The sequence below is a fragment of the Mustela erminea genome, chromosome 1 (genome assembly GCF_009829155.1).
Source record: "Mustela erminea isolate mMusErm1 chromosome 1, mMusErm1.Pri, whole genome shotgun sequence".
Classification (NCBI taxonomy): Eukaryota; Metazoa; Chordata; class Mammalia; order Carnivora; family Mustelidae; genus Mustela; species Mustela erminea.
Window position 1 is genome coordinate 112725614 of NC_045614.1, and position 22065 is coordinate 112747678.

Sequence of the window (22065 nt, forward strand, 5' to 3'; positions counted from 1 at the left end):
CTTGTTTAAAATGCAGACCACTCCCAAAGATCCAGACTCAGTGGACATTGAGAAATGCCCAGAATTGTGCATTTCTAACAGACCTTCTGGCTTTTTCAGCTGCAGGTGATCCAAAGAACAAATGTTGATAACTATCGTTCTATATTAAGGCTGTGGTCATAAATAATATTTTAAAGTGACTCTTTATCGGTACTTTGGCTTATGGAAATCTGTGTAAAACTACATAGATATTTGCCTAGAGAAAATAGCTTGGTGCCCAAAACAGAGAATTAGTTTCTCGGGTATTTGAAGTCTTCCTGAGATAATTTATAACTCCATGGTGTGTGTGTATGTGAATGTGTGTGAGAGAGAGAGAGAGAGACAGAGACAGAGACAGAGACAGAGACAGAGACGGAGACGGAGAGAGACTTACCCTTCTCTGACAGAGAGACAAAAGTGGGTATGAAAGCACATATTTGTGCACATGATTAGGAGGCGAGAATGAGGAAATCTAGTATCTTATTTATTTTCTCCGTTGTATCCTAGAAGTTATGCTATTGGTTAAAAGCAGAAATATTCAACCAAGATGGCATTTTGCCCATATGCTTCTTGCCTATATTTGTCAGGGTTTTAAAAAAGAAACAAGAGGTACTCCATCAGGTTTGGCCCTGACCAACTGGGAATGTTTCTGTCTGGGAGCAAGAATTTCCTGCCCTCTTCAAAGTGCTTCAGGCCACATCAAGAATCAAAATGACATGACTCAGATGAGCAGCAGAAAATCAAATTTAATTTAGTACCTATGGGGATTCCACGAAGACACGGGGATTTCAAGGGACAGTCACGCAAAATGAGGTATATATGTCATTCTGAATTAAGGAGAGGAAGGTAGAAGTCTGGGACCTCAGAGGGAAGGAAGAATTCATGGAAAAATGAAAAAGAGTAAGTGTGTGGTGAATGTGTTTGCTGGGCCACTCAGAAACAATGGGACATAGAGAACTTTGTTCAAAGAGGCCTTCCTGGGTTTCTCCCTGTCTGCACACCTAATTTGTAACAGTGTGGTTATCTACAGTGATAGCTCTCCCCCTGGAGCCGGTCCTCTATTCTTTCTAGGCTGTTGAGGGGGACGTAAAAAGCTTTTCCTGAATCTGCTGCGTTTTGATTACTTTTTTTTTTTTTTTTAAGAGTGAGAGAGAGGGTTGGGGAGAGGCACAGGGAGACTTGAGAATCTTAAGCAGGGTTGGTACCCTGCATGGAGCCAAACGTGGGGCTTGATCTCACAACCCTGAGATTATGACCTGAGCTGAAATCAAGAGTCAGATGCTTAACCCACTGAACCATCCACGCTAAAGCACCCGATAGCTTTTATTTTTTATTTTTTTAAAGATTTTATTTATTTATTTATTTATTTATTTATTTGACAGAGAGACAGAAATCACAAGTAGGCAGAGAGAAAGAGGAGGAAGCAGGCTCTCTGCTCAGCAGAGATGTGGGGCTCGATCCCAGGACCCTGGGATCATGACCTGAGCCGAAGGCAGAGGTTTAACCCACTGAGCCACCCAGGCACCCCCATTGTTTGCTTTTAATTCAAAATAATCTTCATGCCAAAGTGGCCTGTTTGGGGGCAGCCTGCCCTGGGCCCTACACTTCACCATCTGGTTCAGAACAGGTTTCTAATGCCAAAATCAGTGTGGTTCCTCTGCATAAAATACATACATACATATATACATACGTGTGTGTGTGTGTGTGTGTATACCTGAGTTACTTTCCAGATTTAAAAATTGACTAGAATTTCATAGTAGGAAAATGTCACTTCCCCCTTCTACCTCTTTTGAAAATAGGAGTCCAACTCATACTCTGATCTCTTCAAGGCAGTTTCTGGCCTAATGGGATTTTTATTTCTGGGATTTTTGGAAATTACTTCAGAACAGTGTTTTCAGGCAAGCATAAAAATGTGCTCTAGTGTGGGCTACAGGAAACGTCGTGACTTCACCAATTAACATGTGGGGAGCTGTGTCTCGGAAGAGGACGAGTATCCTTTCCAGAATGTGGAATCCTTGACAATGTCTCCCTTCATCTTGGTATCACTGAATACTTTCCAGGAAACATAAAGTTAGTGTACCTGTCTGTGGACCTCTGTTCTAAAGGAAGTTATTAACACCTCTGTCATGTTTGGGGGTGGGAGAAATGACAGCTTGAGCACACGTTGAAATGCAAAACTTGAAATAAAGGGAGCGTGAGTCAGGGCCATCTTTGTTTCACTTCCTGACTGCATACCGTGCTTCAAGGTTAAATGAGGTGGAATTTCACTGAGCCTGCCACTTGGGTTTGACTAGTGGACTACACTTCGCCAACCATAAGTCGAAGAGAAACTGATGCTTTCGTTTGTAATCAGTTGACTCAGCCACACTGAGAGACTGAAATATGAACCTCCCTGTACTTATTGATTCTCATAGAAACTCGGGGATTTTCTCTCCTCCGCCCTCACTCCCAATTGCTTCATCAGTAGGTTATTTCCGTCCACAATTCTGTCTTCTTTTTTCACTGAAAACTCTCTAGACATGAGTGAGGAGCCTCTTCTTTTTGTAGAAGTTTTCCCCTAGTCAGAAATGTGGGAAATGAAATCAATTCCAAAAGCAGGTAGAAGCTAAAAGCTAGAACAGTTGAATGACACCAAGAAGAGCCTGGGCAGCTTCATTTTGCTTTCAGGTGATAGGTCTTGTGAGGGTAAAGGGAGCTTATCCCTTGGAAGTCTCATCAGAAAGGGAGTGGGGTTGTCAGTGGTCTGTCTGAGGGAATCACACTTTCCTCTCCAGCTAGGACTGAGCTGAAATCGATCAGTCTAGGAAAACAGAGGTCTATCTGTTTTCTCTGTTGTATCCTAAATAAATATAGCCAGTGGTTAAAAGACTAGAGGTGTCCTTGCAATTAAGAGGGCATTTTGTGTATCCAACACAGTTTTCTCTGGCAAACATAAAACAAGGTCACTGCTATAAGTAGTTCCTAAGGCTGAGAATAAGAGTACTTTATTTTTGCCGGAGCAACTGCGAACCCTCCCCACAACAGACTCACTAAAGTGGGGGCTTTATTTAGTGGTATGAAGTGGAGGTCCATCACTCAGTTCCCAAGAGGAAAGAAAAACTGGAAACTGGAGGCCTGTTTCGATGTTGACGGAAAAAAGTGAATCTTCTGCCCAGTTAACCCCAAAAGACTTCACCTTTTCACTCTGGTCTTTCCATGAAAGTTTGAAATTATAGGAACCATTTCTTAAAACAGTTGTATTGTGATGTAATTCATACATAAGATTCACCCCTTTAAAGTGTTATTCAACGGTTTTTAGTGTATTCACAGAGACGTGCAACAATCACTAGTCAATTTTAGAACATTTTTATGACCTTAGAAAGGAAACTGGCACCATTGAGCTCCTGTACCCTCTTTCCCCGACTTCCTCCTTCCCCCAGCCCTTAGCAACCACTGATTTACTTTCTGTCTTTATAGATTCCCCTACTCTGGACATTTCATATGAATGGAGTAATATAATTTGTGGTCTTTTGTGACTAACTTCTTCATTTATCATAATGTTTTCACGATTTATCCTTATGGTAGCATATTGAAGCGTGTTTGTTAACTGAAGGGTATTTAATTAGCCAGAAAGTCCTGCTTAACATAAAGGTGACAAAACACCTATTTGGTCAGTATTTTATTTTATTTTATTTTTAAGTAATCTCTGCACCCAGTGCGAGGCTCAAACTCACAACCCTGAGACCAGACTTTTCAGGCTCTACCGATGGAGCCAAACAGGTACCCCCGGTCAACATTTTAATTGCAAGGGTGATGTTTGCTTATTTTCAGATCTTTTAATTAAAATTAAGAGATATTTTAATTTCTTGCTATATTAATTTTTTTTAGATTTGGGTTGTCTTTGGTTAGTAAGACTTCCCTGGAAATTCATTTTCCTAAATTAGGTGCCTCAGGTCCTTTCAAATGAGCTAGTTTGCAGATCTTAGCATTTTGTGTCTGAAAGGAATGCAAGAGATTAGCTAAATCTCTAAGGAATGAGGAACTAATCTGTCGTATGAGAACAAGGATGGCCCAAAGAGATTTTGGTTAATGACAGAGTCAGAACCAAACCCAGTTCTCTGGCCAGGAAGAAACACTGTCACCTGTATACTGGCTAATACACTTCCCTTTTCCAAAGTCCTTCCAAAATGATGGAAAGAAGGTAGTTAGTTTTCATTGAGCACTTGCTTTATGTCAAATCCCATGCTAAGCAATTTACTTATTTTACTTGGCCTTCATAACAATCCTATAAGATCAACACTTTGTCAGGGAGCAAGAATCTCCTGTCCCCTTGAAGGTGCTTCAAGCCAGACTGAGAATCAAATGAGCATGAGACAGACTAACAACAGAAAATAGAATTTAATTTAGTACCATGGGAAATCCACATAGACATGGAAACTCCAAAGGACAGTCAGGCAAAATAAGATATATCTGTCATTCTGAATTAAGGAGAAGAAGGTAGCCTGGGACTTCAAAGGGAAGGAAAGAATTCAGGAGAAAATGAAAAAGATGTGTCTGGTTAAATGTGTTTGCTAGGCCACTCAGAAACAATGGAACATAGAGTACTTTGATCAAAGAGTCATTGCTAGGTTTCTCCTTGTCTACACACCTAGTTCATAACAGTGTGTAGTTATCTCTGGTGACAGCTCTCCTCCTGGAGCCAGTCCTCTATCTATTCTTTTTAGGCTGTTGAGGCATAAAAAGCTTTTCCTGAATCTGCTGGATTTTGACTGCTTTTTAACTCAAAACAATCTTCATGTCAGCTAGCCCACATTCAAGTGGGCCTCTATAAATATTAACCCAACTCATCATACACATCATCAACAACCATTAATTTTTTCACATTTACTATGTACCAGCTAATACTTTAAATGCTTCATAGACATTATCTCTAGTTCTCACCACAGCCCTGACAGCAGGGATTAGGGTGAGGTCAGTGAATCACTCATCAGGTGCAAAATTTAAGGGAGTAAGGGAGACCCAAACTCAATAATCAAGATAAATTATATTCATGATTTTAATGCAGTAAAAATATTTTTCATATTTTAACACAATATATAAGTGATATTTTAATATTTAAGTAATATTTTCCTGGAAATAATATGCATATTATCGATAATGCGTTCTCACTGTATATAATAAATGATACACATAAGTGATGTTTTGGGGGCACAAGTATATTTTAATGTAATGTCTTTTGAAATGAAAATCAGTGCAAATAAGTCATTAATAAAAAAATATTCAGGGACACCTGGGCGGTGTGGTAGTTTAAGCATCTGACTCTTTAGGTTTCGGCTCAGGTCATGATCTCAGGGTTGTGAGACTGAGCTCTGCATCAGGCTCTGGGCTCAGCAGGGAGTCTGCTTGGGATTCTCTCTCTCCCTCTCCCCCTTCCCCCACTCAGGTGTTCTGTCTTTCTAAAATAAATAAATAATTTTTTTTTTTTTAAAGAAAAATATCAACATTTTAAATAAAGACAGACTATTATTTGTTTTACAACTCTGTGTTATTGTAGAATAGGAGTGGTCATTTCCAATTCGCCGGCCGTTCCTGGGCCTATGCCATTTTCATTTCCTACGTTTACATTTTGCTACGTGGTTTGGTTTATCAGAGCTGATGATGGTGTCTGAACAGACTGAATGGCAAAGGGCGATGTCTATGGTCATGGTTTTTGACTGACTATCGAGCTAAACTTTTCCCTGCTTGATTCAAAATCTGGGAGGATATTTTGATTAGTATACATACAGGTTTTTTTTTTTTTTTTCTTTTGTCTCAGGCTCCGTATGGCTCTGCAGGGCACTGCCTAACAAACTGGCATTCCTATGATCATTTTACACAAGTGTAGCTGAGGCTCCAAGAGGTTAGGCAATTAATCACCAAGGGTTACATACCTAGGAGGCAATGGAGTTGACCTGATCTGAAATCTGTGCTCCAAAGTCATGTTGTATTTTGTTTAGGACATTAGACCAAGGTTGACAAACTTTTTCTGGAAAGGGCCAGACAGTAAATATTTTCAGCTTTGTGGGCCATTGGTAACTTTTACAACTGCTCAACTCTGCCTGACATCAGGAAAGCAGCCATAGACCATACATAAACGGTCCTGGCTGTACTTGGCTGCGGGTGACCTTGCATTACTCGACCATAACAAAATACTGCAGGCACAGATATGTTATCTCTGAAGATGTTCTCTCCAGGTTTCTTTAATATCTTACTCTGCTCTCACCTCAGCCTGTTCTCCATCGGAGTCGGAATTCCTCATTAGATGGGAGACATCACCCATCCAATGGTCATTTTCCAATCGTTAACACTAATCGGTGTTTCAGAGTAATTGAATTTCAAAGCAGACTGAAGGGAAATAAACTTCAAATAAACTCCAGAGAAGAGGTTAAGCTCTAGAAACCAGTTTAACATGTTCTGTGGTTACTTGGTTAAAGGCTCTGTTAATACTACTTCCAAGTAAACTTGACTTTGTAACAAAACAGCACAATAAGCAAAAAGAGGTTTGCTTTCTGAAGGCGTACAAGTAATTGTTTTAGAAATATAAATGTAGGGCGCCTGGGTGGCTCAGTGGGTTAAGCCGCTGCCTTCGGCTCAGGTCATGATCTCAGGGTCCTGGGATCGAGTCCCGCATCGGGCTCTCTGCTCAGCAGGGAGCCTGCTTCCCTCTCTCTCTCTGCCTGCCTCTCTGACTACTTGTGATCTCTCTCTGTCAAATAAATAAATAAAATCTTTAAAAAAAAAAAAAAAAAAAGAAATATAAATGTAAACCAGAAATTAAATATAAATGTAAAGAACTATATTTGTGAGGGTGAAGCAGTTTAACCCATTTGCTATTCACAGATACCTAGTCCTTACCTACCCTCCAAATTGCCTGAGAATTTGAGATCCAACAAGACACGTTCCTTCTCTACGTGCTGGGGCATAATGCTAGGGAAAAAGCCAAGACAGAGCTTACCTTCAAGGAGCTTAAACCAATTTGTAACATGGTCCAAAAGAAGATAAATTTAATGTTTTCTTTTAAAATGTTGTTAATTCTGAGTGGGAAAGAATAAATAACTTCAGGTAGCTTTGAGCAGAGAACATCAGAAATGGAATGCAGAACCCATTTTTGTTTGCACAGTATTTTGCAGGCCTTATAACCTGCAGACATATTTTTACACAGTTCAGTCATAATGGATGTGTCATTTCATACTCTATTTATTTCATAAACATTATATCATTACTACTTGGAGGATCCAGATGGATCACTCTGAATGGCTGAATAATGTGGTACACGCTTATTCTTGAAACATTTACTGATGTCAGCTCTAAGCCAGGCTCTGTTGTTGGCACTGGATATACAACAGTGGATAAACAGATCAGTTATTTTGGAGTATCAACACCAGCAGGGAAAGTTATTTCAGAACAAGAAAAGAGTGCTTCATGGGTCATGATGCCAGGGTCCTGGGATCGAGCCCCGCATCTGGCTCCCTGCTCAGCGGGAAGCCTGCTTCTCCTTCTCCCACTCCCCCTGCTTGTGTTCTCTTTCTCACTGTCTCCCTCTGTCAAATAAATAAATAAAATCTTCAAAGAAAGAAAGAAAGAAAAGAATGCTTCAGGTGTGTGGCAGGAAAAAAGCAAGGAGCATAGAAGGGTCAAAGTTCTTTACAATGGGATCCAATACAAGAAAGCAGAGTAATACCTATAAATCCTGGGGGAAAGAATGTTGTTTGAAGATATAACTGATGAGTTAGGCCTAGAGATTCACTTATGGGTATAAATGAACTTAGGAACTATATTCTCTATTAGCTCTTCTTGAAAAGACTGCAAGAGCTCTCACCCAGGGGGTGAATGAAGAAGCCTGGGAACAGGATTCACTGGGAGCAATGACCGTGTGCATTATAGCCCTAAAACCACATAACCGGGGAAGTATGAGAACTATGATTCCAGAAGACAGTTTTATATACAGCCTCTTCTCATTATTCATGGTAGTTAATGTGCCATAGAGTCACTGTGAACACTGAATTAGTAAAGACCAAGCAATTGCTTTTAGGGGAAATGGTTTTCCCAGGGTTAGGGTTCCTGTAAGCTGCTAGTTACAATATTTTCATTGACCAGGGAATAGATAATCTTATTTTATGTGTTTCTTTTTAAAGACACTTTATGTAGGGGCACCTGGGTGGCTCAGTAGGTTGACCACCCGACTCTTGATCCTGCCTCAGGTCATGATCTCAGGGTGGCGAGACTGAGCCCCACATTGGGCTCCACATTCATTTGCAGTCTGCTGTCCCACCCCCGCCCCCACCCTCTAAAGTAAATAAATAAATCTTTAAAAAAATAAGAATAAAGATATTTATCATTCATGCGTTAACACTGAACTCATGGCCAACAGCACTGTAACTTGTGCCCAGAAGAGGCTTATCTGAGGTGCATGTTTTCTCTGGAAGGTACATCACACCACTTCAGGATTGTGCTTGGGGAGCATCCAAAAGGGTGAAACCACCAAGAAAAAGGACAAGAAGCAAAAGACTCGGCAGTAAATAGAATGTGAAAAGGACATTGGTGATGGGAGCTGAAACAAGAAGGCAGAGTGTTGCTGTGTTTGACCCATTTGAGAGCGAGCATGTGGGGCAACCCAATTTTTTTGCCATTCTGCACATGGCCATGGATGACTACAAAAGCACTCCAAGTATTGATTTGGGGGGTACACATAAATTTTAGTGAGTTGGTGAATTCGTAAATAGGAAATCTACAAGTTATGGGGATTGACTGTATTTTGACAATAGGAACAAAAAAAATGTGAGTGTGTGTGTGTGTGTGTGTGTGTGTGTGTGTGGTGTGTGTGTGTGTGTGTGTGTGTGTGTGTGTGTGTGTGCCAGGGAGGGTATGAAAGGCGATGTATGTTAACTGTCTTGTCTTTCTTGGTAGAAAATGAGGGGCTAGAACAGATGTAATAAATACAATAGAAACAGAGTTTCGGTTGAGACATCCATACACAGAGGCTTAAATATTATTTATTTTTAAACTAAGAAAGGAATCACAAGATGAACTAAAAATAATATGATAACAAAAATTGGGAGACTGACATTGTGTCAGTGAGGAGAAGTGCTGGGTGTGCTGACACCCTCATTATTTGTAACAGGATCAGTCAATACTGTCTCAAGTTATTAAAGCAAGGACTGGAACTGAGAGAGGAAGAACAACTGTTCTGGCAAAGGGCAGCAGCAGGAAGCATGGCAAGAGTTAGAAATGCACCTCCCAGACGCCCAAGAATCTTTGCTAGGGGTTCACCTGGGTGGATAACTACATTATTAAGTCCAAGTGCGTCAGCTCAGGAGCTCCCAGAAGCAGTCACCAGTAGGGACTGGGACCCGCCAGAGATCTACTGGAGGAACAGTGCGGGAAGGAGGAAGGAGATAGGATGTGGGGACAAGCAGAGAGAGCCTTCACACCGCAGTACACATCTGACATCTGGGAAAGGAGGCGGGCAAGGAAGGCTTGCGAAGGGGGAGCTGCAGTGCGGTTGTGCGAATATTTCAGCTGGACTGGTGGGGTATCCCTGAGCCCAAGTAACCTGTTCTGGGAGTCTCCCATGAGGCCGGAGGAGCCAGCCTGGTCTGGCTAGAGGACCCTCATAGTGCTCGGTCAACCACGGGAAGCAGCCTGGGGGAGCCACAGGTTCGTGGGAACACTGAGGTGTGGCTGGTGACACAGGTGACGTCCCCATGCTTCCCATGGCAGGTGCTCTTGAAGGCAGATCTGAGGGCGACATGTCTGTGGCCTCTGCACCAATTATGTCTGTTACACCAATAAACAAGAACTCACCTGTTTTCTTTAAAAGGGCTCCATGATTGGGCCATAAAATAAAACCCAGCTAGACGCTGTATGAAAGATCTCTTAAACCCGAGGGATTCTCTGTATATTTTTTCCTGTTTTGTCAAAGATTATTTGACCATAGAGTTGAGGGTCCATATCTGGGCTCTCTACTCTGTTCCACTGGTCTGTGTGTCTGTTTTTACCCCAGTACCATGCTGTCTTGGTGATCACAGCTTTGTAGTAAAGCTTGAAATCAGATAATGCGATGCCCCCAGTTTTATTTTTGTTTTTCAACATTTCCTTAGCGATTCGGGGTCTCTTCTGATTCCATACAAACTTTTGGATTATTTGCTCCAGCTCTTTGAAAAATACCAGTGGAATTTTGATCGGAATGGCATTAAAAGTATAGATTGCTCTAGGCAGTATAGACATTTTAACAATGTTTATTCTTCCGATCCAAGAGCATGGAATGGTCTTCCATCTTTTTGTGTCTTCTTCAATTTCTTTCATGAGTGTTCTGTAGTTCCTCGAGTACGGTTCCTTTACCTCTTCGGTTAGGTTTATTCCCAGGTATCTTATGGTTCTTGGTGCTATAGTAAATGGAATCGATTCTCTAATTTCCCTTTCTATATTTTCATTGTTAGTGTATAAGAATGGATAAGGAAGATGTGGTCCATATACACTATGGAGTATTATGCCTCCATCAGAAAGGATGAATACCCAACTTTTATATCAACATGGACGGGACTGGAAGAGATTATGCTGAGTGAAATAAGTCAAGCAGAGAGAGTCAATTATCATATGGTTTCACTTATTTGTGGAGCGTAACAAATAGCATGGAGGACAAGGGGAGATGGAGAGGAGAAGGGAGTTGAGGGAAATTGGAAGGGGAGGTGAATCATGAGAGACTATGAACTCTGAAAAACAATCTGAGGGTTTTGAAGGGGCAGGGGGAGGTTGGGGGAACCAGCTGGTGGGTATTAGAGAGGGCACAGATTGCATGGAGCACTGGGTGTGGTGCAAAAACAATGAATACTGTTACACTGAAAGAAAAAAAAACAAAAACAAAAAAACCCGAGGGATTCAGAGGAGGTTAAAAAGGATAAAATCACACTAGGAAAATGCTAACAAAGAGAAAGCTAGTTAGAGTCATAATCATTTGATGGGATTCAGGGAAAGAAAGCACATGAAAATGAAAAAGGATATAATACCCAAAACACAAGTCTAGGTAATAAAAGTGAACAGCTATGAAATCAAAACTTAATAGTTTAGGAACTTGAATTTGTCCCTTTAGCAAATGTTACCCTTTGCTAAAGGGGTCTTCCATTCTTAGGATTTAGATACATGCTTTCAAGATGATGGAAGAGAAGAAGATTCTTGATTCCCAGATCAGGGGAAACTTCCTATTTAAATTTTTATTTTACCAAATCCCTTTACACAACATATATCACAAGTCGCAATTTCATACTTATTTGTATGTTTTATTTCATTAATGCCCGACTCACCCTCTAAAATGCCACCTGATCCAGAACCTAGGGGAGGGTAGACTTACTGAGCGATTGTACGTTTCCTCTGAGAATGAGAGAGAATACATATTAAGCTGTTACAGTATTTTGTACTGAAAGAGAGGAACAAGGAAATTCATTTTTCACTCAGTACTTACAATGGGCTTCTCCAGAGCCCAATGCCATTATAAAAATAAGACACTCAAATATATATGAAGTCAGAGTGTTTCTAACAAATGAAAATAAAAATCCACTTGCTCTGGGGGCACCTAGGTGGCTCGGTCAGTTAAGTGTCCAACTCTTGATCTCTGCTTAGGTCTGATGTCAAGTTCGGGAGTTCAAGCCCCGCACTGGGCTCTACACCGGGCATGGAGCCTACTTTTAAAAAGGAAATAAAAATCCGCTTGTTCTGCCCTTCTTGCCCTTCTGTAACTGTCCATTGTAAGGGGTCTAGTAAAGACTCAGCAAGAGAGGTTGGTTGAGCCATTCCATAGACATGGAAAGTGGCACATGGGTTCAGAATAACTCTGGCCTAAACTTCATGATTCTAGTCTGAGCCTTCCAATGACCCAGATATGTGACTTTTGACACACTGACCTAATATGGCTCAAAATGAACAGACCTAGCAATTAAATAGTCCCCTTCTTCCGAAAGGGATCTCTATCTTCCCCAATATGACCTCATTCATAATTAATCTCTACAGCATTCCTCTCTTGGGCAGGTAGGTGGCAAGTGAAAGATGATGTAATTTCCCCAGGTTGCCTGGTGAGTCAGTTGCACAACTAGGAACAAAGCCCTGTTTTACTGGTGGCTAAGATCAAGAGGCTCAGCCCTACCTCGTGACACCTCCTCTTCTGTAAAATGACTAATTAAATAGTCAGTTATTTGCTCTGGGTCTTGCTCTACAAACACCAGACAAGTTTCAGTCCATGTTCTCCAGGAGCGTGCAATCCACAGGAAGGAAAAAAATGGAAAGGGCCAAGAGATGGGGAGAATGGTTATGTAGGTGAGTAAGGTCTTCCAGTTAAAGCACAACATAGTGAGTGTAGTTAATTATACTGTATTGTATCCTTGAAATTTGCTAGGAGTGTAGATCTTAAATGTTCTTCACACACACACACACACACACACACACACACACACACACATGAAAACATGTAACTATGTGAGACGATGGGCCTGTTAACCTTATTGTGGAAATCATTTTACAATATACACCTCTATCAAATCATCCTGCTTTACAACTTAAACTTACACAGTGTTACTTGTCAGTTATATCTCAATAAAGCTGGGGGAGAAGGGAGGACAGACAGTTGTGAACACGCCTCTCTATCCATGCCAGGGCAAACAGAGGAATATGTGAGTACGGGGCTCAATTTTTAACCAGTTTTTTCTGGAGTGAGGCATTTCAAAACCTCAATTTTTAACCTTCTGTTTGAGCTTCTTCTGCTCATTCTGTTTTGGAACTTCGTTCATTGCTGAGTACTGGACCCTTTGCAGGAAGTTTCAAATAAAAGCACACATGCATGGACCCAGGTTACTTTTTTAAAAAGGATTTATCTAGTTATTTAAGAAAGAAAGAGAGCAAGCACAGGGTTTGGGGGAGAGGGAGAGAGAGTCCCAAGCAGACTCTGCACTGAGCACAGAGCCTGACACAGGGCTTGATCTCAGAACCCTGAGATCACAACCTGAGCAAAACCAAGAGTCAGACGCTTAACCAAGTGGGCCACCCAGGGGCCCCAGAATGGCCCCAGGTTATTAAAAAAGGGTAGAGATGCCGGGATGAAGTCTGTTCTGAGGCTTAGAATAAGGGGAGAGTTATTCCTGGGTATATTCACTGAGAATAAAGGCCCTGAGGTGAATGGTTCTTAAATTTCTATTGGAGGAAGACAGAACAGGTGCTCCCCAAGGCCCTCTAGTCTCCTGTTGACCCTCTGCAAGTCAATAGTCTTCTCCTATTCCCTCCCACAAAGAGTGGTCACCCATAGGACCTTGCCCCTCTCCCAAATATCCTAAAGGACCATCTCCAGGGCCACTCAGGTGGCTCAGTGGGATAAGCCTCTGCCTACGGCTCAGGTCATGGTCTCAGGGTCCTGGGATCGAGCCCTGCATCAGGCTCCCTGCTCAGTGGGGAGCCTGCTTCCCCCTCTCTCTCTCTCTGCCTGCCTCTTTGCCTACTTGTGATCTCTCTCTCTCTCTCTCTATCTCTGTCAGATAAATTAAAAATGAAATCGTAAAAAAAAAAAAGAGCCATCTCCAGCTTGCACCTGGGGCTGATTGCTGCTCCACTTCACCTCCGTCTTGGCTCTTGTTTCTCAGCCAAATAGGATAGAGGAGAGCAGGTCATAACATAGTTCCAGGTAATTTTTGTAATTTTAAAAAACCAGTCTTCCCAAACATTGTATTTTGGATCAGCATGCCAGCGTCGATTAAAAGTTTACTTTTAACTTTTGTTTGATTGTGGTTCTTTTTTTTTTTTTTTAAGATTTATCAGTTGAGAGAACAGACTAGCGAGAACTTGAGTCAGAGTGGGGGAGGAGACAGAGGGAGAGGGAGGGCAGAGGAAGAGGGAGGGGCAGAGGGGGAGGGAGAAGCAGTCTCCCTGCTGAGCAGAGGAAATGACTCAGGGCTCAGTCCCAGGATAGCAGGATCATGACCTGAGCTGAAGGCAGAGGCTTAACCTAGGTGCCCCTTGACTGTGTGTGTTTTTTTTTTTTAAAGATTTTATTTATTTATTTGACAGAGATCACAAGTAGGCAGAGAGGCAGGCAGAGAGAGAGAGGAGGAAGCAGGCTCCCTGCCAAGCAGAGAGCCCGACGTGGGGCTCGATCCCAGGACCTTGGGATCATGACCCGAGCCGATGGCAGAGGCCTTAACCCACTGAGCCACCCAGGCACCCCTTGACTGTGGTTTTTGATCAAGACCTTACATAATGTTGCAGAAGTAATACCCTGTTTCAGTATCCAAGGACCCCAAAGCCTTCCTTCCTTCCTAGCCCCTCTTTCACCTTGCATCTTGATCTTAGTTTATTTCCAACTCCCTGTTGCCTTTCAAATAGAAGATTTCAGCATTCTTACCTATTTTCATTTTCCTCTATCAGAATCACAACCTCACTCCCATTTTGCATCCCGCTGATACGGCTCTGTCCCCCTTTCTTTCTCCTTTCATTTAAGCTTTTTACTTGGAAATAATTTCAAACTTGCAGAAAAACTACAAGAATTAAAAAAATATTCAGAGCACCAATAACCCTTTCCACGGATTCACCTACTATTAACATCTGGCGATACATGCTTTATCATTTGCTGTCATCTGTTTGTCCCAATTTTTTTTTTTTCTGAACCATTTGAGAATAAGTTGGGCATTCAGTTAGTAAATACTTAAGCTGTATTTGCTAAGAATTAGGATTTTCTGCTACGTAACCACTGTGGTTATCAACTTCAATTAATTTAATGCTGATACCATACTTCTATCTAATTTAGTATTCATATCCCAATTTTGTAAATTGATCCAATAATTTCTTGCATGACATTCTTTCTTCCATTACAGAATCCAATCAATGACCAGATATTTCATGTGCTTATACCATCTCTTCAGTCTTCTTTAATCTAGAAATTTCCACAGCCTTTCTTTGTCCTTTATGACATCGATCTTTTTAAAGAATACAGGTCCCTTTTTATTTTTAATCTTTAAAAAATCTTTTTCTTTAAGGATTTTTTTGGGGGGCACCTGGCTGGCTCCATCAGTTGAGCATGTGACTCTTGGTTTTGGCTCAGGTCATGATCTCAGGTCATAGGACAGAGCCCTGCAGTGGGCTCTGTGCTTAGCATGAAGTCTGCTTGAGATTCTTCCCCCCTCTGCTCCTCCTTCTGCTTGTTGTCTCTCCCACTCTCTCTCTCTCAAATAAATAAATAAAATCTTTTAAAAAAAAAGCATTTTTTTGGGCACTGCAAGCCCCCTTCTCTGCAGCGCGCCATGGTTACATCACACCCAAACCCTAGAGTTCTTTAAAAAAAAAAAAAAGAGTATTCCTCACTTTGTGTTTGTTTGATTTTTTTCCCTGGGGTTAGGTTCAGGTTATGCATTCCCCACTGGAACACTACAGCAAGAGCCCCATGTGTCTGTCTGCCCCTCGTTGGTAACGTTCAGTTTGATAACCTAGTCAAGGTGTTGTTCTATTTCTCCATTGTATAGTTACTTCTTTCCGCCTGCTTACTAATTATCAATCTGTGGGACAAAGTTTAAGACCATACATATATGCTTCTTCTCAAAATAACCACCTCCTCAGGTTAGTGTTTACTGATAGCTCTCGCCTAACCAGTCTTTATTGTGATGACTGCAAAACGATGAGTTTTACCCCCAGCATTCACTCATTTTCCAACTGGCATTCAGCACTATACCGCAAGAGTCATCCTTGCTTCCACTGATTTATTTCTTTGCTTGTCTGTTTGTTATGGAATCAGAGATCCCTAATTTTCTCCGAAGGTCCATAAACCATTACTGTCCTTAATTATGTAGTGCTCAAATATCCCAGATCTGGACGGTGGAAGTCCTTTCAATCTGGCTTCCTGTGTCCTTCTGATACATCTTTATTTATTTATTTATTTACTTACTTATCTGTTTATCTCTTTGGTTTTATTTCTATTTATTTGTCGGGGGGAATCAGAGAGGGAGAGTGTGCACAAGCAGGGGGAGTGGCAGGCAGAGGGAGCAGCACCAGAAGCCTGATGATGGACCTGATCCCAGAACCTCGGATTACGACCTAAACCGAAGGCAGACACTTAACCAACTGAGCAACCCAGGCATCCCGAGTTTTTAAATAATCTCTTACTTTCTGCTGTAACAGTATGCTCCAGCCTCAACTTTTGCTTCCACCCTATCCCCAACGTTTCTCCGAAGGCCATCCTTAGAGATTACGCAGCAGGATGAACACTTGAAGATGGAGCTTAAGGAACAAGGAGAGGGTTCAAGAAGGCACCATGGTCAGCTATTTCAGATGCTATCGAAAGGCTCAGGGCAGGGCACATCACTTCTTCCACTGTTGTCCCAGGAAGGTGCTCTAAACAAGGAAAGAGGTGTTTGGACCATGGAGATGCAGTTACTGAGACCTCTACTATGTGCTCTGCACTGTGAGGGATACACAGATTATAGGACACCCATTCCAAGGAGGTGGCCCAGCAAAACAGACACACATGTCCATAAATACCCATAATACACCCCTGTGGGTATTTTCATTGTGCTGTCAATGAGGTACATACAGTGCTTTGGGGGAGTTCTGGGATGAAAGATAGTATGTAAAGCTAGAAGGGTTGGAGTAGTTTTCATCGAGGTGACTTTTGGGTTAGATCTTGAAGGAGAGTAAGATTTGAAAAAATGTTTTTCCCGATGAAAAGGAGGTCACTACTTACGTATGCTGAATCAGATATGACTTTGCAGTTTCATTCAACTAGATCCAGTCTCCTGCTGGGTGCTGTGAAGCACAGAAAGAAGGCCAGTGAATGTAGGGCAGCACGTTTGCTTGATGCCCAAGTAAGGAAAGAACCATCATAATGCCATCTAATTTTTATTTTCAGACACAGATGAAACATGTCCTTCATTCACCAGACTAAGCTTCCACAGTGCTGTGGTCGGTACAGGACTGAATGTGAAGTTGATGCTCTACACAAGAAGAAACCAGACCTGTGCACAAGTCATCAACTCCACGTTTTTGGGGAACTTGAACGTGACCAAGAAAACCACCTTCGTCATCCATGGATTCAGGCCTACAGGTTCCCCTCCAGTTTGGATGGAGGACTTAGTACAGGGTTTGCTTTATGTAGAAGACATGAATGTGGTTGTTGTTGATTGGAATCGAGGAGCTACAACTGTAATATACAACCATGCCTCCAGTAAGACCAGAAAAGTAGCAGTAGTCTTGAAGGGATTTATTGCCAAAATGTTGGTAAGAGAGAATTTTCTTATATGATTCAGGGCCAAATTGAAACTAGCCTATTATCTGGAGATTTAAAACCAAGAGATATCTGCAGTGAACAGAGGAACTATTTCAAAAACCCAACTAAGCCCCAGGGAAGGTAGAGAGCACAGCTGGAGGGAAGGCCCATAGGTATGGTTGTGCAAGTTGTGCACTGCACAGGATACCCATCTAAGGGAGCACCATTGTCATGCTGTACATTGTAGATCTATATATTTGTTATGATATTTTTCCCACTTAACAGTTAAGTGTCTTCAAGAAAGGATATCTTTTTCTATTTCACATAAAGGTGTCTTTTAGGCAAGAGAGGTTCTGTCTAGGGGTTTTCTGACTTCACTGTGTTAGAGTTTCCATATCTTCTAGAGTTATGTCTTTTCCTAGAAATGCCTAAAATTTTCTGACCCAGTTATCAAAAACCAAAACGGATAGATTGATCTGATGAGAGATGTGTGTGTGTGTGTGTGTGTGTGTGTGTGTGTGTGTGATTTATATTTTTAGAAGACTCAGGAAGATTAAATAAATCTTAAATTTTATTTAGCGATCTATCTCAGGAATTGCCCCCTTTACAAAAAACCAAAATCAAAACCAAAAAACAACCACAAAAAAGTGACTTTATATGAGAACTATCTCAGAGACAATCAGGCCTGGTGGCCTCTGTGGCCAGGGGCGGCAGAATTTTCACACAAGCTTCTCAACGCCACAGCCCTGGGAAAGTGAGTAATACTAGCATGACTCACCACGGGCTGTCCCAGCCACTGCAGTGTTGCCCCACCCCCACCTCTTTCTTTCCTTCCTTCCTTCTCTGTCCATGGTGACTTCATTAACTGAGCCAGCATGAAGATAAAGGAGTTCACCGAAATGTTTCTTTGCCCTTCTCCTCAACTTAGAGCTGAAATTTAGAGATGTCTCCTCAATTTAGAGATGCCTCAGCTTGATTTCTAGCAGAAGCATGAATGAAGACACTGTGGCATAAAGGTTAAGGCCCAGACTCAGAGTTGAACAGACTGGTTTGACTTCTGCTCTGTCCCTTCCCAGCTGCCTAATATTGGGCAGGTTACTTTGATTCTGGGTCTCAGTTTCCTCTTCTGTATAATCAGAAGAATGGCATTTACTTTGTGGGGTTGTTGTGACATTTAAGTGAGTTCATAGGTATAAGTTGCTTAGAAATATTTCTCCTAAGAACTGTATCCAAAATCAAATTTAGGAAGTTTCTACAAATGTTGTCAACTCCTCGGCCCCTTCCAATTTATAATGATGGACCTCTTGAAATTCCAGGCACAAGGAGCTTCTTTTGATGACATTTATATGATTGGAGTAAGTCTAGGAGCCCACATAGCTGGGTTTGTTGGAAAGATGTACAAAGGACAGCTGGGGAGAATTACAGGTAAGTCTTCCTTGAATGGGTGTGTGTTAGTCCGCCTGGGCTAGGTGTTCACTGAGGGAACGTGATACGGGCTGTCCAAGTCCTTGGGTTCAAAGCCAGCTCTTCCAATTACTTAACCCCTCTGAGTGTGTGTCCTCTTGTGCAAAGGAGAGACCCTGATAATACTGACTTCAGGTTATTCTTTAATAAAATACATAGTAAAATAAAAACACTTGGTAAATTGTATATGCCGTAGAAAAGATTGGTGGTAACTTCCTTTCTCTTCTGGTTAGAAAATACAACTATGGCCCTTGGGGATTTGCTCTGTGCCCTTCAAACAGATAGCCATCTCCCTTTCACTTAATCTAAGATAACCTGAGCCACATACCTAATATGTTTCCATCTCCAAACACAGCTGGAGTCTCATGATAGAAAAATGAGATGGGAATTTTGATAGTGGGTTTTACTCTCTGAATATCAGCTTTCAGGGCAAAGCCAAATGAAAACTCAGAAACACAGCAGGTGGAACCCAAAACAAAAGCTTTCTTGCTGGGTTCTCTTGCCTGCTGCTCCAGTAACTTTCCACAGCCACAGAGGACAGGCTGAGGGAGGCTTTCTGTCTCAGAGACTCAGGGCTTCTCCCCACGTTCACTCCCTTCCCAGAATCCATCTCACACAGAAAGAGCTATTTTCAATCTAGGGAATCTGGAGGGTAGAAGTGAACAGAGGAAGGAGAGATTCAAACCAACTGTATTTGTGAGGTAAACTTTTAGCATTGCAGTCTGAATGTGCTGCTTGACTGGTAGCTCTGAGCAAGTCATTCTCATTTGCTCTCTCTCCGTCTCTGTCTCTGTCTCTGTCTCTGTCTCTGTCTCTCTCTCACACACACACACACACACACACACACACACACACACACACATCATGAGTGTCTCCTCTAGCCCTGCTCCTCAAGGTCACATTGTTTTGTTTTTCCTGGTTCTTTTTTTCTCACTTTCACCTCAGCGAAAGTAGCCAAGGCCACCCTCATCTTTTTACCTGTTTCCTAGGGAGGCCAAGCTCTTTTTAAGTTTTTAACATTATTATTTTTATGTTTTAGAAAGCAACATGTCCTTTGTAAAAAGTTTCATTTCCTGGGGCACCTGGGTGGCTCAGTGGGTTAAGCGTCTGCTTTCAGCTCAGGTCATGGTCTCAGGGTCCTGGGATCGAGCCCTGCATAGGGCTCTGCACTCAACAGGGAGTCTGCTTGTCCCTCTTCCCTTTCCTCCACTTGTACTGTCTCTCTCTCTCTCTTGCTCTCTCTCAAATACATAAATAAAATCTTTTTTTTTTTTTAAGATTTTATGTATTTATTTGACAGAGAGAGATCACAAGTAGGCAGAGAGGCAGGCAGAGAGAGAGAGGAGGAAGCAGGCTCCCCGCTGAGCAGAGAGCCTGATGCGGGACTCGATCCCAGGACCCTGAGATCATGACCTGAGCCGAAGGCAGCGGCTTAACCCACTGAGCCACCCAGGTGCCCCATAAATAAAATCTTAAAAAAAAAAAAAAAAAAGTTTCATTTCCCTTATGGGACCAAAGGACAGATAGCTTGAATCTGCTTGTGTCCATTATCTGTTGGGAGCTCTTCTTCTGGTGGGTGGGACTTTCCCAGTGGTATGTTAAGAACCAGAACAGCTCTCCCCAGTCCCTTCCCCCAAAATTCTGGGTTTGTAGTGTTTGCTGATCTCCATGGTTTGAATACCTCACCACTGCTGATTTCAAGCTGCCAGCCTGACATGGCCAGCCACAAAGTTTGGGAAGAAATGAACAAAGTCTGCTGTCCAGTACTGGCCCTGGCAGAATCCAGCCCACCACTGCCTCATTCTGTCTCACCCCTCATTTCGCTCCTAGCAAACCTGTTCCTACCACTACTGTGAATGAGAGTGCAGTTTAACCTGGCTTCTGACCATGGATGGGAATCCCCAAGCCCGCCCGCCTTCCACTCTGGGCCCACATGGCCCTGCTCTGCGGCCGGAACATGGCTAATGGTTCACAGATCTGTCTTCTGGGTCCCCTGACTTCCCTACGTTCTTCAGATGCCTCATCCTTTCTGATCCCTGCAGTCAGTCTCAGCTGTCCCCCAGAGCAGCTTCGGGGCGAAGCGTTTCTCTTGTCTGCTCACCTCTCACTGACCTTACTGGATTCTGGGTTGGGAATTGGTCCTGTTGCCTAGGGACACCGTTCACACCCAACTCCCCCACCATGGATGGGTCTGCTTGTTAATCAGCTGGACCATAATGGCTGCTTCATTTCCTCCATTTCTCTCCTTTCATCTGCCCTTCTTCTCGCTTTTTCTTTCCAGGCACCTCTCCTGGTTTTATTTCTCATTAACTTCTTAATGCCATTGTTTTTCTTTTTTAATTTTAAATAGGCTCCCAGCCCAACGTGGCGCTTGAACTCATGACCATGAGATTAAGAGTAGCGTGCTCTACTGACTGAGCCAGCCAGGCACCCCCTGTTTCTCATTAACTTCTTTAACACAAATGGTGGAGCGTAAGTGGATTTTAGAATATTCCAAGTACCTACATCACTTGATAAGACATTGCTTTTGCTTCTCAAACTTAAGGGTGTGCCCAAATCCCCTTAGGGGTGCTGGTTACAATGCCAGCTGGCTGAACCAGCACGCTGGGGTCGGGGTCCAGGAGTCCACCATTAAGCAGAAGTTGCAAGTGGTCCGAACACCCTACTTTGAGAAATGACCTTGGAGCTATGCTGTCCAGTCCAGTAGCCACTAGCTACATGCAGCCACTGAGCCCTTGAAATGTGACTAATACAGACTGAGATGTTCTATCAGTGGAAGACACACACTGGATTTCAAAGACTAGGTTAAAAAGCGATATTAAAAAAATCTCAAATATATTGTTTACATGTTAAAATGATAATATTCTGGATATGCCAGGTTAACTTAGTGGGGCTAAATACAGTGTGTCATTAAATAAATTCTCCTTATTTCTATTTACTTTTTAAATTGGCTTCTAGAAATTTTTAAATGATATATGTAGCTCACATTATACTTTTATGGGACAGCATTGCCTTGGGGAGTTCACAGGGAACTTGGAGAGGGGAAAATGAGGCCCCTGCAAGCACACGCAAAATGTCAGATGTCTGTCTGCAGAGAGGTCTCTGTAGGATGTCTGTCTGTCTGTCTGGGGAGAGGTCTAAGGCTTTCATCAAATTCTCAGATTGGTTAATGCTATAATAAAAGTTAATGAGCACGAGCTAGATACTTTTCTGATGATCTTTGAGCAATAAAGAAGAGTTCCATTTTCCCATTTTGTTTCTGTTCTGTAATAATCTCAAAATGTTCTGGATTCAGATCCAGGAGTCCTTTTATAAGTCTTCTGAAGTAGCTGTTAATT

General features: G+C 42.2%; 1 protein-coding gene across 1 annotated transcript in view; it reads left to right on the forward strand.

The window, feature by feature from the left end:
* Positions 1 to 22065, forward strand: part of LIPH (lipase H) — a 47399-nt gene that overhangs the window by 2899 nt on the left and 22435 nt on the right. Inside the window, exons 2-3 of the mRNA XM_032338394.1 lie at positions 16907 to 17274; positions 18580 to 18688. Of these exons, the coding sequence (XP_032194285.1) occupies positions 16907 to 17274; positions 18580 to 18688 (477 nt within the window). The remainder of the gene's footprint in view (positions 1 to 16906; positions 17275 to 18579; positions 18689 to 22065) is intronic.